The sequence below is a fragment of the Balaenoptera acutorostrata genome, chromosome 2 (assembly GCF_949987535.1).
Source record: "Balaenoptera acutorostrata chromosome 2, mBalAcu1.1, whole genome shotgun sequence".
NCBI lineage: Eukaryota > Metazoa > Chordata > Mammalia > Artiodactyla > Balaenopteridae > Balaenoptera > Balaenoptera acutorostrata.
In genome coordinates, this window is record NC_080065.1 from 185,063,692 (window position 1) to 185,081,103 (window position 17,412).

The 17,412-nt window shown below is 53.6% G+C and overlaps 1 protein-coding gene across 1 annotated transcript; it reads left to right on the top strand.

Annotated features, from left to right (window-relative positions):
• The first annotated feature begins 14,943 nt into the window (after positions 1 to 14,943).
• GADD45B (growth arrest and DNA damage inducible beta) lies at positions 14,944 to 17,036 on the top strand. The gene is made up of 4 exons (XM_057540578.1): positions 14,944 to 15,215; positions 15,318 to 15,419; positions 15,802 to 16,024; positions 16,296 to 17,036. The coding sequence occupies exons 1-4, from the start codon at positions 15,172 to 15,174 to the stop codon at positions 16,407 to 16,409; spliced, it is 483 nt and encodes a 160-aa protein (XP_057396561.1). The 5' UTR covers positions 14,944 to 15,171; the 3' UTR covers positions 16,410 to 17,036.
• The last annotated feature ends 376 nt before the right edge of the window (positions 17,037 to 17,412 follow it).

Consider the following 17,412-nt stretch of genomic DNA (forward strand, 5'->3'; position numbering starts at 1 on the left):
ATCCCACATGCCGTGGAGCAACTAAGCCCGTGCACCACAACTACTGAGCCTGCGCTCTAGAGCCCGCCAGCCACAACTACTGAGCCTGTGTGCCACAACTACTGAAGCTCATGCGCCTAGAGCCCGTGCTCCGCAACAAGAGAAGCCGCCACAATGAGAAGCCTGCTCACCACAACGAAGAGTAACCCCCGCTCGAGAAAGCCCTCGCACAGCAGTGAAAACCCAAAGCAGCCAAAAATAAATAAATAAATTAATTAATTAATAAAAAAAAAAAAAAAAAAAAAAAAAAAAAGCTAGCTCATACTTGGGGACCGTATGTCGTCGCCTTTTCGCCTTTCCCTCATATCCCTCATAACGGTAGGAACACCGAATGCAAAACACAGTTGGTACAACGTGAGGGCGTTTAAAGCAAAATAGGAATAAGTGATACTACAAGAGGCGGGGGCCCGAGGGGAGAAAAATGATCGAGGTTTGGAGGTGGCATGGGGTCACCTTTCCTCCCCTCCACCTCCAGACTAAGCTGCAACCCCCTCCCCATCACAGGTCCCGCTGACGACCGCCCCGGGCCACCCAGTAGCCTGCCATTCAAGGCCCTGCAGGGTCCCACAGGCCGACCACCGAGCTGGCCCCTCTTGGCACGTGGGTGCCCCATCCGTCTCCAGGTCTTTGCCTGTGCTGTTCCCTCCGCCAGGAATGCTGTTCCCTGCGCCCCATCCTCCCCAACCCCCCTCCCCGCGGCTGCGCCCCTACTCTCCGCCCTAACCTGTGCCCCGAGCCCTCCGCCCCCCCCAACCGCGGGACCCCCCCCGGGGGCCGGACTCCAACTCCCAGAAAGCCCTGCGCTTCCCGTGGGTGCTGCCGGAGCTTCCACTCCCCTTGTTCAGTTTGGGAGGCATTGGCAATTTTCAAATTTTGGCGCTGAACGGGCGGGGCGGCGACAGCTGCGGCCAGACCCCCTCCCCACACCGGAGCCCGAGGCCTGGGCACTCCGCGGGCTCCCCAGGAGCGACACGCGGCGGCGGCGGAGGGGTGGCGCTCGGCCCGTTTCCAGGACAGGAAACTGAGGCACGGGGCGATCTGGGGACCTGTCCCGGGACCCCCAGCAGGGGCAGGACGAAGCGGGGTTCGAAGCCGCGACCCTCTGATCCCAGGGCGCTAGAAAAGTTAATGGCTAATTGCTGCCTGCTTTGGGGGTGGAGGGTGCGGGCGGTGGGCGAGAAATCCCCGAGCCCGAGAAGGTCCGGCCAAGCCCTGTCCCCTCTCCCTCCCCCATCCCCCATCCCTTCCCCATTCCCCTATCCCTCCCCCTTTGCGCCGCCACCCAAGCTCTGCGCCGGAGTTTGGCGCCAGATTTTTCAAAATCTCAGCGAACGGCTGCTGGCTCCCAGCCCGGATCGCGAGCCTTGATCCTGAATTCCGGCGCCTGGATCTGAGGGACCGCGGATTCTGGAGTCTGGACTGGGTGGGGGAGGGCTCATTCCAGAGCCTGGATCTGGAGGGCTGTGGATTCTGGATCTGGGGCGGGGGGCGGTGGGCAGAGATTCCAGAGCCTGAATTTTGGGCACCCTGATTCGGGAGCCTGTTTTGGGGAGCTGGGATTCCGAACCCTGGATCTGGAGGGCCCTGATTCCAGAGCCCGGAGGAGGGCGGGTTCTGGAACCCCAATTCCTAAGCCTGGAGGCTAAACCTGGAATCTAGGATCAGAACTCAGGAATCTGGGGCTGCAACCCTGAAATCCCAACTGAAATCTGGGGGCAAGGAGAGCGCTGGGGCCAGAGGGACAGCTGTTTGTTAAATGGGTTCCGGAATAATGAAATCAACAAATATTGGGACTTCCCTGGTAGTCCAGTGGTTAAGACTCCCTGCTTCCACTGCAGGGTGCACGGGTTCCATCCCTGGTCAGGGAAGTTCCAGATGCCTCGTGGTGTGGCAAAAAAAACAAACAATTATTGATTGACATCTCCGCCTGTCAGGCACTGGGGCTGTATCAATGTCCAAAACAAAGTTCCCTGCGCTCAGGAAGCTGACAAGGATGAAGTAGGAAGACAGAGGAAACAGATACCTAATGAATAAGTGAATTTTATGGCATGTTAGAATATAATAAGGTGGGGGGGGGGTGGAAAAAGCAGGATGAGGGGCTTGGGAGCATGTGAGCTAGGGGGTGCATTTTTAAACAGGCTGGGCCTCTTGGAGAAGGTGGCATTTGAGCAAGGACTCGAAGAGAAGGAGGGGACCAACCAGGTGAACAGGTGGGGAGAAGCCTTCCAGGGAGAGGGACCAGGCAGCACAAAATCACACTCCAGGATGGTGGACATGGCAAGGAATAAGAATTTCCAGTGGGTGGAGACAAGTACAGTATTAGAGAAGGAAACACATGTAACACCCGTGTATTAGTCATCTAGTGCTGGGTAACAAAACACAGTAGCTTAAAGCCACTCATGTTTCTTATCTCAGTTTCCATAGTTGGGAAGCTGGGTGGGGCTTAGCTGGGTGGGCTGGCTCCAGGCTTTATGATGCTGCAGTCCAGGCTCCCTGGGGCAGGGTCGACTCCCAAGGGCATTTGTACTGATCTTGGAAGGATTCACGTCCTTGCTGGCCATTATCCAGGGGCTGTCTTGGTTCCTTATCGTGTAAGAGAGGATTTGATTTGGGTCTTGAAACCCTCACTGTTTGTTGTAATAGGGAAACAAAAACTGAAAATGGCCCAGATACCCCATATAGACCAATGGGAACTATACTCAGTATCTTGTAATAACCTATAATGCAAAAGAATCTGAAAAAGAATATATATGTATGTATAACTGAATCACTCTGCTGTACACCTGAGACTAACACAACATTGTCAATTAACTGTAGTTCAACAAAAAAAATTTTTAAATAAAAAAAGGACACACACAAAAGAAAGGACACACCAATACCTTTGTGTAGACTCACACAGTGGAATATTATACAGCAGTGAAAAATTAACACACAGAATGACCTCCCAAACATAAGATCATGCAAAAAAAGCAAAGTGCAGAAGAATATCTACAGTATGCTTCCGTTTTTATAAAATTCGAAACCCAGCTAAACAGCTGATACATTATTTCCGTGTGCTACAAATGTTAGAGAATTGAAGGGAAAAGTGGGGACGTGATTAACCCAGAAGTCAGCATAGTGGTTGTGTTTTGAAAGCTGGGCGGTTGTGAATGTCTCTATTCTTAGCTGCACGCATAAATTATAGATGCTCTTTGTGTGTTTGATGTATTTTGTGTTTCAAAAGTGAAAAAAACAACCTCCCTCAGACTGCTGTGTAGAACAACATGGTTCCAATAGAAACAGAATATCCCACCACAAAAAAGAAACGATAATTTTTCAATAATTATGTGACCGGATAGAGGTATTAACTGCTAGTGGTAATCATGTTGCAACATATAAATGTATCAAATCAACACGTGAAACTTACACAAGGTTATATGTCAATTATATCTCAATTTTTTTTTTTTAAATCTTTTGGCCCTGCTCAGTATGTGCGATGGAACCCGTGCCCCCTGCATTGGCAGCGTGGAGTCTTAACCACTGGACCACCAGGGAAGTCCCTAATTTTTAATGTTTTACTTAACCTGACATACCCAAAATATTCTAACCAATATTGTAATCGACATACACAAATTATTTTTATTTTATTGAAGTATAGTTAATTTACAATGTTGTGTTAATTTCTGCTGTACAGCAAAGTGATTCAGTTATATAATTAATTTATTTTTATTTCTTTATTTATTTTGGCTGCGTTGGGTCTTCGTTGCTGTGCGTGGGCTTTCTCTAGTTGCGGCAAGCGGGGGCTACTCTTTGTGGCGGTGCGTGGGCTTCTCACTGCGGTGGCTTCTCTTGTTGACGGGCACAGGCTCTAGGCGCGCGGGCTTCAGTAGCTGTGGCGCACTTGCTCAGTAGTTGTGGCTCGCGGGCTCTAGAGCGTAAGCTCAGTAGTTGTGGTGCATGGGCTTAGTTGCTCCACGGCATGTGGGATCTTCCTGGACCAGGGCTCGAACCCGTGTCCCCTGCATTGGCAGGTGGATTCTTAACCGCTGTGCTACCAGGGAAGTCCCTCAGTTATAAATATATATATTCTTTTTTTTTTTTTTGGCTGCAGTGCGAGGCTTGTGGGATCTTAGTTCCCCGACCAGGTATCAAACCCAGGCCCTCAGCAGTGAAAGCGCTGACTCCTAACCACTGGACCCCCAGAGAATTCCCTCTTTTTCATATTCTTTTCCATTAACCAAATTATTGAGGAGATATTTTCCATTCTTTTTTCCACACCAAGTCTTTGAAATCCAGTGTGTTTTTCATACTCACAGCCTATCACAACTTGGGTGCTAAATTTTCAGTGGTTTAAGGAAACAATAAAGTTGTCTTTAACGAAAAAGTATTTTACACCATTTCTGTTTGTGGGTTTTAATTAATTAAAATGAAATTCAATTCGGAATTCGGTTATTCAGTGGCTCTGGCTACATTTCAAGGGCGTAGTAGCCTCAGGTTGCTGTAGTTGCCTGGCCAGCACAGGTGGAGAGGATGTTGAGAAGTCACTGAGGTGAGGGGCTGCAGTGGCCTGGGCCGGGGTCAGTGCCTCACTTAGAGCCTGCCTGTCCCCTTTCTGGACCTCTCCCCACACCTTCTTTTCCAGCCCTTGCTCCAGTACCCAGCACTCAGGAATCCCCTGTTTCCAAGCCCGGGTGCCTCCCCCCAAGGCAGGCAGTGCCCCCAGTCTGTACACTCCCAGGACCCAGGGGTGGCAGAGGGCAGCTGTTTTGTGGGGAGTGTGGATCTGTGAGCTGAGGTGCCCTCCGTGTGCAGGTGAGGACCTTCACAATGCAGGACCAACCCTGGGATTTTGAGACCCTCAGAACAGAGGCAGCAGGCCACCAGCTTGGGGCCAGCTCTGCCCACACTGCCACATTCCAGGGCAGAACTGCCAGGAGTCTGAGAGTTCTAAATGTGAACCGGACTTGCCAGGAGGCTTTGCAGGTTTCAATTCTAATCTGTTGCTGTGTAACAAACTACCCCCAAACTTTACTATGTCTCATGATTTCGTGGGTTGGGAATGCAGGTGGGGCTCAGCAGGGCGGTTCTTCTGTCTCATGTGGGGTTGACAGGGGGCCCTGCGTGGTATCCAGCTGGCAACGGTGCTGGGGGCTCTGGGCTCCTTTTGTGGTCAGTCTGGTGCCTCGCCAGCCCCTCTCCCTTTCTGTGTAGCCTCAGGGTCTCTCCAGGGCCCACTGATGCAGCACAAACTTCCTATGAGATATCTCAGGACTCCCTGAGAGCAGGACAGTACCTGCTGTCCTCCTGAAGCTAAGGGACGTGGCTGGCAGTGTCACCTCCCTCACACTGCATGGGTCAAGGCTGTCACAGAGCCAGCCCAGATAAAGGGGAGGGAAGTGGCTGCACCACTTTTCATTCCGACCAGCAGTGCTTGAGGCTTCCAATATCTCCACATCCTCCCAACATGTGTTACTACCTGTCTTTTGACCGTAACCATCCCAGTGTGTGTGAAGCAGTATCTCACTGTGGTCCTGGTGCTGCCATCTTTAATCCACTGGAGCCTTTGTCAGGTGGGAGGATAGTTCTATTTTGTTCGGCAGTGTGTTACTTGGTGTGTAATTGTTGAGCCCTTAGCCATGGGTTGTGCAGCCCTCTTGAATTCTTGTAATGGGTCCCAAAAATACTAGGGGTGGGCTTGCTGGTGGTGCACCAAGGGATGGAGCAGGGGATCGATTTGAGATCTGTCTGGGGGCCAAAGTTGATGGATTAGTTATTGGGGAAGAGAGAGGGTGTGAAGTTAGTCCCACCTCCGACCCCTTCTGCACCCCATGCAGGGTGCCTCACAGCCCTTCACTCTTGGTGGCTGACCTGGCTGCACGTCTGGTCCCCCTCCAATCTGGGAGCCCCAAATCTTCACTGTCTGTATTGGGGTGAATAGTGTCCCCCCACATTCACACCCCACCTGGAACCTGTCAATGGGACCTTGTTTGGAAACTGGGTCTTGGCAGGTATAATTGGTTCAGTTAAGATGAAGTCATCCTGGGGACTTCCCGGGCGGTCCAGTAGTTAGGACTCTGCGCTTCCACTGCAGGGGACATGGGTTCGATCCCTGGTCCAGGAACTAAGATCCCACAAGCTAGGTGGCGCGTTAAAAAAAAGAAAAAAGATGAGGTCATCCTGGATCAGAGTGGGCCCTCGTCCAATGCCTGGTGTCCTTGTAAGAAGAGGGAGATTTGGATACAGAGAGGTGAGGCCATGTGAGAAGGCCAGGTAAAGATGGAGGCAGGGGCTGGAGGGATGCGTCCACAAGCGAAGGACCACAGGCAGCCACTGGAGGGGCCTGGAACAGATTCCCCCTCAGAACCTCCAGGAGGAAACAGCCCTGCCAACATGTTGGTTAGGAGACTATTACACTCTAACCGTACATTGAGCACTTTGCTAGTTCTGAGTCATTTTGGTGAATTATGGAACCCGAGGGTAGCCATGGGGACCCCAAATCTGTAGCCAGCTGGTCCAAGTGAAGGTGATCCCAGGGACCCCAGTTGACAGCTGGTGTCTGAAGTGGGGATTGTCTTATGGGAACCATGTCTTCTAAGCAAATAATGGGCTAAACTCCATGCATCCGTAGAGCTGTAAATTATCCGATGGAAAAATGATGATTGTCCTGTATCATTTTGTTTTGTTTTGTTTTTGTTGGTTTTTTTTTTTAATTTATTTTTGGCTGCGTTGGGTCTTCATTGCTGCGCGCAGGCTTTCTCTAGTTGCGGTGAGCGGGGGCTACTCTTCGTTGTGGTGCGTGGGCTTCAGTAGTTGTGGCTCACAGGCTCCAGAGAGCAGGCTCAGTAGTTGTGGCGCACGGGCTTAGTTGCTCCGCGGCATGTGGGATCTTCCCGGACCAGGGCTCAAACCTGTGTCCCCTGCATTGGCAGGCGGATTCTTAACCACTGCGCCACCAGGGAAGTCCCTTGTTTTTTTTTTAACATGTTTATTGGAGTATAATTGCTTTACAATGGTGTGTTACTTTCTGCTTTATAACAAAGTGAATCAGCTATACATATACATATATCCCCATATCTCCTCCCTCTTGCATCTCCCTCCCACCCTCCCTATCCCACCCCTCTAGGTGGTGTCCTGTATCATTTTGCATTGACTAAACAAATTCATTTCAGCCTCTGGATGGCCTAGAAGACATCTTACAGGTCCCTTCATTATTAACAAGTTCCATGCAATCTCTGACGCACATGTATTGGATATTCATGTGAGAATCATGCTTTTTCCTTTTTTAAAAAATGCATTTTTTTGGCCACTCTGTGCGGCTTGAGGGATCTGTTTCCCAACCAAGGACTGAACCCGGGCCACGGCAGTGAGAGCCCGGAATCCTAACCACTAGGCCACCAGGGAAGTCCCCAAAATGCATCTTTTAACATAATGCCGAGCCTCCCAGCCTGTTGCTGGGGTCTCATTCAGTCATTCAACCAGAACGTATTTATTGAGCACCTACTGTATACTAGGAACACCATGCCAAGCAAAACAGATGGCAACTCCTGTTTGGTGAAGCCAACATTTGAGTGAAGGCAAGGAATGATTCGGATGAATAAGAATATGCATAGTATGTTAGACGGTGTTGTGTGCTAAGGAAAAAAGGGGGAGTTGAAATGTGGGTGGGGGCGTGAAACGCTTCACAGGTGGCCAGGGGAAGTGGCACTGAGAGGGGGACGCGGCAAGCTGGCACGGGCAGGGGAGGGTGCTCAGGGAGAGGAACTGGCAAGGGCAAAGGCCTTGGGGTAAGACCATGCGGGCACGTTCAGAGAACAGCGGGAATGGGTTTCCACTGGGGCTTTGTTTGCAGGGTGAGCGGATGGTTTTGGAGGGAGCCCTCTGGGTACTGCAGGGAGAGCCGGCTATGGGGGGGGGGGTGTGTGTGGGGGGAGGTGGGCACTGACGTCCCGGGAGGTAGGGCGTGGCTTCAAGTGGCTTTCAAGGTAAGCGCTGTACGGGAGGTGTATGGAACACTTTCTACAGGTCAAACCCAGTCTCAGTCGTGGGTTTTTGTAAGCCTTTCGACAACCTGATTTTCCCAGGAAAGGAGGGGGTTTCAGAGAGGTTAGGTCACCAACCCAAGGACACACAGCTTGTGAGGGATGGAGTGGGATTTGAACCAGGCGAGCTTGACCTCAGAGCAGAGATGCCCCTGCCAAGCCCTTCCCCCGGATGTCACAGTCACAGACATCCCGGCCCCCTCCTGTTGTGGTTGCTTCCCCCACTCCTGCGCCACCGCCACCGCCGTCCTCCTCGGTATCCCCAGATGCGACCCCGGCCTCCCCACCTCCTCACCTTTGCCCTTGACATCTCTGCCACCTGGTGTGTGTTGTTTCCACCTCCTCCCAGCCCATCCTGTCTTCCCAACGTCTAGAAGGTCAGATGATGACTCACCTCCACCCAGAAGCCTCTCCTTGGGGACCGGAATCATGTCTTGCTCATCTTCAAACAAACAAACAAAAAATGATGTCAGAGGCCAGTCCCTCCCCTGCTTCAAGCTTGCCAAAGTCTTCCTTTGCTATTTTGACCCCGGGTCGAATCCAGACCCCACCTGCAGCCCCCAAGGCCCACCTTCTTGATCTCCTCTCCCCTCCCCCCAGTCACTCTGCTCCAGCCATCCGGAACTCCTCGGGGATCCTCGCATGTGCCAGGTGTGGCCCCACCTCAGGGCCTGTGCGTGTGCTGTGCCCAGAGCCCTCTCCCTTCACAGCCTCCCCGGTCTGGTTTCTTTATATCACTCAGGTCTCAGCTCAAATGTCACCTCCCCAGAGAAGCCCACCCTGACCACTCCACCTGAAGTAGTTGCGTTACCACCCCCCCAGTGCTGAATCAGCACCCACTAGGCCTTCAATCAACGCCTGAATCCCCCATTTATTTATTTATTTATTTATTTTTAAAGTTTTATTTTTTTTATTTTATTTTTTTTTTAAAGATTTTATTTTTTTATTGATTAATTGATTGATTGATTGATTGCTATGTTGGGTCTTCGTTTCTGTGCTAGGGCTTTCTCTAGTTGTGGCAAGCGGGAGCCACTCTTCATCACGGTGCGCGGGCCTCTCACTGTCACGGCCTCTCTTGTTGCGGAGCACAGGCTCCAGACGCGCAGGCTCAGTAATTGTGGCTCACGGGCCCAGCCGCTCTGCGGCATGTGGGATCTTCCCAGACCAGGGCTCGAACCCGTGTCCCCTGCATTAGCAGGCAGATTCTCAACCACTGCGCCACCAGGGAAGCCCTATTTTTTATTTTATTTTATCTTTTGGCCATGCCATGTGGCATGTAGGATCTTAGTCCCCCAACTAGGAATCAAACCTGTGTCCCCCACATTGGGAGCTCAGAGTCTTAACCAATGGACTGCCAGGGAAATCCCTAATTCCCCCATTTAGAGGGCAGTTACCACGCACAGAGCCCTCTCCTAAGTGTGGGCCAGATTGAATGCATTTTGTGCTCAGAACATTCCTAGATAATGCTATTATTTCCATTTTGCAGAGGGGGAAACTGAGGCACAGGGGTCTCATGCGCAGGATGCCATGCCCGAGTTCATGTAGCTGGTCAGGAGGGGATTCAAAGCCAGGCAGTCAGAAGTCTCCTTGGTCACCCCCGACCCCTGCCCTGAGCCCCCGTTCTCCTCATCCCTGCCCCTCACACCCCTCCTGTCTTAGCTGGCTTGAGTAACCATAACAGAACACCACAGGCTGGGGCTTAAACCACAGACACGATTCCTCACCGCCCTGGAAGTGGGAGGCCCACGATCAGGGTGCCGGTGTGGCCAGTTCCTGGTGAGGGCCTGCTTCCTGGTCTCACTGTGACCCCACATGGCAGAGAGAGCTCTGGTCTCTCTTCCTCTCCTTACAAGGACACGAAACCTACCGGGGGCGGGGCGGGGCGGGGTGGGGGGGGCCCACGGGGGCCCACCCTCACGACCTCACCTAACCCTCATCCCCTCCCAAAGGCCCCGCCTCCAAACACCATCCCATGGGGGTTAGGGCTTCAGCATACGGATTTTGGGGACATAAACTTTTGGTCCATAACACCTCTTATGATGCAAAGGGGACTCCAGCTCTGCACTCACCTCTCAAATGTCCTTCCCCAGCCCTGGGACTCCTAACCCTGCAGCATTGCAGCCGCCATGCTGGGAGAGAACCCTGGTCCACCCCCCAAGGCAAAACCAATGCCCCAACCTCCTAGACACTTGGTTTCCCCTCTGTCCACTGGTAACATCACTCCTGTCTCCCAGGTTTGCTTGGGGTGGGGGTTAAAGGCAGGGTCCCAAGAAGCAGGGCCAGAATGAGGGTGAGGCCAAAGCTCAGTCACAATGAAAAATCATATTTCAATGCAATATTTAAAAAAATTTTTTTAAATGCAAAAAACTCCATGCCGACTACATTATCAAAATTTGAAATCAAGACAGGATCAATCATACTGTTTTCCTTTCGTCTGGGGCTCCAGTATGGCTTGGTAAGGGACTGTCACTGACCCTGTCTTGATGGGAAATTTTAATATTCCGTTCATCATGGGTGTTTTGGCATGCATTATGATTTAAACTATCACATTAAAAAAAATTTACCTCGGGAATTCCCTGGCGGTCCAGTGGTTAGGACTCTGTGCTTTCACTGCTGAGGGCCCAGGTTCAATCCCTGGTTGGGGAACTAAGATCCCACCAGTCACATGGCTCAGCCAAAAAAGAAAAAGAAAAAATATATTTATCTCATTCTGGATTAGTGGTGATGGTTGCACAAACTTGTGACTCTACAGAAACCCACTGAACTAGATCCTCTAAAAGGGTGGATTTGGGACTTCCCTGTTGGCACAGTGGTTGGGAGTCCGCCTGCCAATGCAGGGGACACGGGTTCGAGCCCTGGTCCAGGAGGATCCCGTGTGCCGCAGAGCAACTGGGCCTGTGTGCCACAACGACTGAGCCTGCGTTCTAGAGCCTGCAAGCCACAGCTCCTGAGCCCGCGTGCCACAACGACTGAGGCCTGCGCGCCTGGAGCTGGTGCTCTGCAACGGGGGAGGCCGCTGCAGTGAGAGGCCCGCGCACCGCGGCTAAGAGTGGCCCCTGCTCGCCACAACTGGAGAGCGCCTGCGCGCAGCGACAAGGGCCCAATGCAGCCAAAAATAAATAAATAAATAAATATTTTTTTAAAAGGTGGATTTTATGGTATGTGATTTCTAGCTTGATGAAAAATGAGAGAAAAAGATTATCTTGATGAGCAAGGTTTTGGTTCCCCTTTAATTTTGCGCACCCCAATTTCCCTCTCTCTCCCTCTAGACTCCAGACATCCCGTCCTAACCCCAGCCTTTTGGAATAGCTGGAGTATCTTGGAATATCCTTGGACAACTCTGAGCTCCATGCCTTTGGATGAACAGCACCATCTTCCTGAGTCTCTATTCCACCCCCTATAAACTTGTAACCATCACACAAGTGCTGCTTCAAAGGAGAAACTGCTTACAAATGGCTGAGCACATAGTAAATGCTCAAGAAAAGTTTGCTGTTATGCGTATCTTGAATGCAATGCAAAATTAAATTTTAAAGCTGTTATGTTTATCAATTCTAGAGACAAGGGATCTCATTTGCAAGGCGGGTGCGGATATGCCCGGTTTCCTGGCTGGGGAAGTTGCCAACTCACATGTTCTCCATGAGGGTGGTGAGGGTTCCCCTGTGAACAGGGTCACCTCTCTCACCTAGGAGCAGACAGGGACATTCTCAGGGCTGCACTCACTTTAGGAGCAAAATTTAAGGGGGTGCCCAGAACTCAATCCTCAAGATAAATATTTTAATGCAATATTTTCAAAAGTCAAAATCAATACAAAAAAATCCATGATGAATAAAAGATCAAATCTGCAAATAAAGACAGGATCTGACCTTGCATGTGCATAACTCACCTCCCTGCCCTCCACCCCTCATCCTGTCAGATGGTGTCTGTATATAAAACCTTGATTTTTGCTCATCATGGGTGGGGATTTTTTGGCATATATTTTTAAAATAAAAAATATCTTTTTTTTTTTTTTTTTTTTGGCCACACCATGCAGCTTGTGGTATCTTAGTTCCCCGATCAGGGATCAAACCCGTGCACCCTGCAGTGGAAGCGAGGAGTCCTAACCACTGGACCGCCAGGGAAGTCCCTATAATATTGTTTATATTGATGACTGAGTTTTGTGGCATTCCCTTTAAATTTGTGTCTGAGGTGAATACCTCACTCCCCTCACCCTGTACCCTGCCCTGTGTTCCAATAAAACTTTGTTGACAAAAACGGGCATCCATAACAGCCAAATGGTGGAAACAACCCATGTGTCCATCAACGGATGAATGGATAAACTAAGTGTGGCCCCTCCCTACAGTCTAATATTATTCAGCCTCAAAAAGAAGGCAATGGAAGGCTTCCCTGGTGGCGCAGTGGTTGAGAGTCTGCCTGCCAATGCAGGGGACACGGGTTCGAGCCCTGGTCTGGGAAGATCCCACATGCCGCGGAGCAACTAGGCCCGCGAGCCACAATTACTGAGCCTGCGCGTCTGGAGCCTGTGCTCCGCAACAAGAGAGGCCGCGATAGTGAGAGGCCCGCGCACCGCGATGAAGAGTGGCCCCCGCTTGCCGCAACTGGAGAAAGCCCTCGCACAGAAACGAAGACCCAACACAGCCATAAGTAAATAAATAAATAAATAAAATTAAAAAAAAAAAAAAAGAAGGCCATGCAGACACACACATGGATGAACAATATCAATGAACCTTGAGGACATTATGTTCAGTAAAATAACACGCCAAAGGATGAATACAGTATGATTTCATTTATAGGAGGTCCCTAAAGGATCAAATTTATAGAGACAGAAAGTAGAATGGTGGGTGTCAGGAGTTGGGGGCAATTCATGTCTAATTCCCAAGAGTTTACTCTGGGGATGATAGAAAAGGTTTGGGTCAAGATCACGATGATTGTTACCCAGCATCGTGAATGTATTTAATTCCACTGACCGGTATACTTACAAGTGATCGAAATGATGAATATCGTGCATATTTTACCATTAAAAAAAACCCAGGGGGCTTCCCTGGTGGCGCAGTGGCTGGGTCTCCACGCTCTCAATGCAGGGGGCCCGGATTCAATCCCTGGTCAGGGAACTGGATCCCACGTGCATGCTGCAGCTAAGAGTTCGCATGCAGCAACTGGGGAGACCACGTGCGGCAACTAGGGAGCCCTGGAGCCGCAACTAAGGAGCCCTTGAGCTGCAACTAACACCCAGCACAACCAAATTAAAAAAACAAACAAAAGCAGGCGCCCCTGGGCAGTAGTTTAGTTGATTTTTAAAAAATATTGCAACTATAAAGTTATTAAATACATGTTTCACATATAAAATATTGAGTATTTAAAATATTGCAATTGCCACCCCAGTCCCAGTCCTCCTCCTCCTCACCCCGCCCCCGCCGGTCTGTCCCTTCCGGCGCTGTGGGCGCAGGGACCTCGCGCGGCCACCAGGTGGCGCCGCTGCGCCCCGCAGCCCCCGGGACATTTCGCGCCCCCACGGTGGGCGGCACGGAGGCGGCGCGATGCGTCAGCCGGACAGCTAGCCCGGGAGCTGGGGGAACTGAGCCGCCGGGCGGAGGCCAGACCCCAGGCTGGCGGGGGAGTGGGCGCAGCTGTGAGTCATCGGGAGCCCCCGTTCGGCCGTGGGAGCCAGTCCCACGCGGGCCTGCCCGCCTGGCTCGTGAACTGCTTTCCAGGGGAGATGGCGAGGCTGGCGGCCGTCCCAGCGTGCGGCTGTGACTGGCGCACACGTGTGGCTCCAACACGAACTAACCGGGGGCTTGGGGGAGTGGAGGCCTCACCAAGCCTCAGTTTCCCCTTTTGCATCCTGCAGATGAGAGTAGCCCCTGCTTCCCGCGTCCTTGGGGGTTAAATGAACCGTGATACGGGGAGCCTGGTGCCCAGTGCGCGCTAGGTACATTCAGCGGCCGCTCCGGAGGGAGGAAATAAAGGTGGCGACCACCACTGCAAGCGCGCCCAGGTGGCAGCGCGCGACGCACGCAGGAACCGGTTCCCCTCGCTTCTCCCGGGCCTCGATTTCCCCCCACGGTCAGGTGCGAGGCGGACGTGCGGTCAGACCTTGCAACGTGAGGCGCCTGCAGGGGGCGCGGAGCCCGCGAGACCGAGCCACCTGCGCCTCCCACGCGCGCCCCACCCTGAAACTCGCGGCGGGTGGGGATGGGGCGCCCGGTCTCGGCCCTAGGCTTTGCAGCCCCCGTTTTTGGGTACCTCGAGGCGGCCTCCAGCGACCACCACCTCTTGTTAAACGCTGACCGTGCACCCCTTATTTTATTTAGGACTCACTGCAATCCAAAGAGGCCAGCGCTGCATTCCCATTGGACAGATAGGGACACAGAGGCCCAGAAAGTAAAGCCACCCAGGGTCTGGGGTCCCTGAAGCCTGGGGAGACTCCTGCCACCACCACCTAGAAAGGATCAGGCTGCAAACCGTACTCCCTCTCCCTGCAAAACCCCAGCAGAACCTGGAAAGGCGCGGGCCGGGGACTCTCCGGGGTTTCCAGGCCCCCCCGAAAGTCCAGGCCGCCTCGCGCGCTGGAAATCCCGCGCGCGCCCCGAAACGCGGCGCGGCTACCGGGAAATCAGGAGAAAACTTCTGCTTTTTTTTTTCTTTTCTGGCACTCAAACTCCCCCGGCTCCCCCCCCTCGCCCCGCCCCGCGCCCTCCTCCCGGCTCTCGCCCCCACGTGGGGCGCCCCCTCACGGCGCCCCGCCCCCTCCCCGCCGCCGGCCAACCGCAGCGCGGGTTTCTCTCGCCTTTGTTTTTTCTCCAATAGGAGGGGCGGATGAGCCACCGGGGCCACGCCCCTGTTTGTACAAGTCTATAAAATGCGGCGCCGGCAGCCGCGCGCTAAGGTCGCTGAAACCGAGGACGTCAGAGTTTTCTTTGCAGCTGCCTGGATTATTCTTGCTGAGGCACTTGCAATTTTTTTCCGCCTTATTTGGGGAGGATTTCGCTGCCTTGCGAAGGTCTTGACGAACACTTGGGCTCCGTAGGAAGGCTTTGGGCTCTCCGGCCTCGGACTTTGCATTTTCTCCCTTGGAACTGTCGTGGGGCTGTTTTCCACTGTGGATTATAACTGCAACATGACCCTGGAAGAGCTCGTGGCGTGCGACAACGCGGCGCAGAAGTAAGTAGCGGGACCCCCGCCGCCTGAGGTCGGCCGGGCCGGGCGGGGACCGGAGCGCCCCGTGGCCGGCCCGGCGCTGACCCCCGTCTCCCTTGGCCCCAGGATGCAGACTGTGAGCGCCGCGGTGGAGGAGCTGCTGGTGGCTGCGCAGCGCCAGGACCGCCTCACCGTGGGGGTGTACGAGTCGGCCAAGCTGATGAATGTGTGAGTGAGACCCCGGCCCCGGGCTGGGCGCGGGTGGGGACCTCCTCCGCTCTGCACGCTCCCTGCTGCATCCTTCGCTTGCATGGGGCTGGGACACCCTCAAGTGTCCCTACTGTGGGTCGAGGGTCTTTCTGCTTTCTTTTTTTTTTGAGGGGTGGAGGCTGCAGTATCCCGGTGCTGCATCATTTGCAGGCAGTCACCCCATCTATGCCCCTGCCTTACCCCGCCATCCTTTGAACCGAATGTCTTCTCCCCCACCATCTGCATGCAGACGCGATCCCTTGCGCACCTGCGGTTTCTCTTTGCTCTTGCAAACTCCCCGCCGTAACGGTGGCGCCTCCCCAGTCCCCAGCTGACCCACCATGCCACTCTGGCTCCTCAGGGACCCTGACAGCGTGGTCCTGTGCCTTCTGGCTATTGACGAGGAGGAGGAGGACGATATCGCCCTGCAGATCCACTTCACGCTCATCCAGTCTTTTTGCTGTGACAACGACATTGACATCGTGCGGGTGTCAGGAATGCAGCGCCTGGCACAGCTGCTGGGCGAGCCGGCCGAGACCCAGGGCACCACCGAGGCCCGGGACCTGCACTGCCTCCTGGTCACGGTGAGCTGGGCCTCGGCCCCGCCCCGCCCCCTCCCCACCCCGGCACCTGGCCCCTTGTTTGTCAACAAAGTCGAGCTGGCCGGTCTGCACCAGCTCAGCGCTCAGCCATGCTCGGCATGTCCCCGTGGGCAGCCGGCTGGGTCTTGGGGCCTTAGTCACCCAGGGAGCTATTTTGAGCCAACCTGCTTTCCCCAGAGGGGCTCTGGGAGAGGGGGACTCCCCAGCCACTCCTGGGGCTCCCACTGAACCCCGTCTTCTCGCCTTCCCACAGAACCCTCATACAGACGCCTGGAAAAGCCACGGCTTGGTGGAGGTTGCCAGTTACTGCGAAGAGAGCAGGGAGAACAACCAGTGGGTCCCCTACATCCCCCTCCAGGAGCGCTGAGACCCTGCCCGGCGTCAGAACCTGTTGCTGCCAAAAAACACGATAAAATAAATATTTGATCCCCCCTCCCTCCCAGAACCCCCCCAAACAACCCAACCTATGAGACCATCGGGGGCAGGATCGTTGGAGGCTGAAGACAGGAGAGGGAGTGCGTGGCCACCCCAGGGCGGCGGGCCTGGAGCAGCGCCAGCAGCGGCCACCGTGTGAGGAGAAGATGGGACCCAGGCCAGCAAGAGAGGGGACCCTGGAGCTCAGGCCTGGCGACAGAGCAGAAGCTGGAGTGGGGGAGCTGTCCCCCCACACACAGGAGGGCCTAGACTCCACACTTCAGGGGTGGGGTGGGACTGATAGTACCCCCCCCCCTCCTTGAGACCAGAGCTGACATGTGCAGACGGGCCTTGGTGGGCCGAGGGTCCGCACCCTGTGGCCAGAACAGTACTTTGGGACTTGGGAGCCGGGCCTGATGTTGCTCTGTACCGGCGAACTCCCAGTCTGCAAACTAAACAGACAATCTTATTTTGTTACTTGCACTTGTTACTTGAATCGGTGAAAGAAAGATGGGAAGCTTACAGATACATATATTTTTACTTCTACTATGATGGCCTTGTAATAAATTGTTAAAGCTTCTGGGTTCTTGTGTATTTACCGCCGGCCTCAGTGTGGGACTAGGACCTCCACCTCCCCTGCGCTCCAACAGCACTGGCGCCGCCCACGCCACCTCCTGCAGGCTCACCAGGAAGTGTTACTTAAGTCCGAGTTAGCTGCTCCAGGCTCCTTGCAAAAACAGTGCCTCTTCTCTCTGCAGCCGGCGCCACCCAAGTCCAACAAATCTTTGCCTCTTTTTTTTTTTCTTCTCCCCTCCTCCTGCCCCGGAGCAATTAAAAGACCGGTTTATTACGAAACCTGGCCGCCGTGCCGCCGCTGTTACTCGCTGAGCCAACCCCAAACTCTGGGCACGTATAGACGCACCCCTGGGGGCTGGCTGCAGCCCCTGCCCGCCCGG

Bases quoted from the DNA above. Each gene is read 5' to 3' on its own strand.
- GADD45B (XM_057540578.1), top strand. From the start codon at position 15,172: ATGACCCTGGAAGAGCTCGTGGCGTGCGACAACGCGGCGCAGAA. The intron at 15,216-15,317 runs GTAAGTAGCGGG...CCTTGGCCCCAG, and splicing joins TGCGACAACGCGGCGCAGAA to GATGCAGACTGTGAGCGCCG. The intron at 16,025-16,295 runs GTGAGCTGGGCC...GCCTTCCCACAG, and splicing joins TGCACTGCCTCCTGGTCACG to AACCCTCATACAGACGCCTG.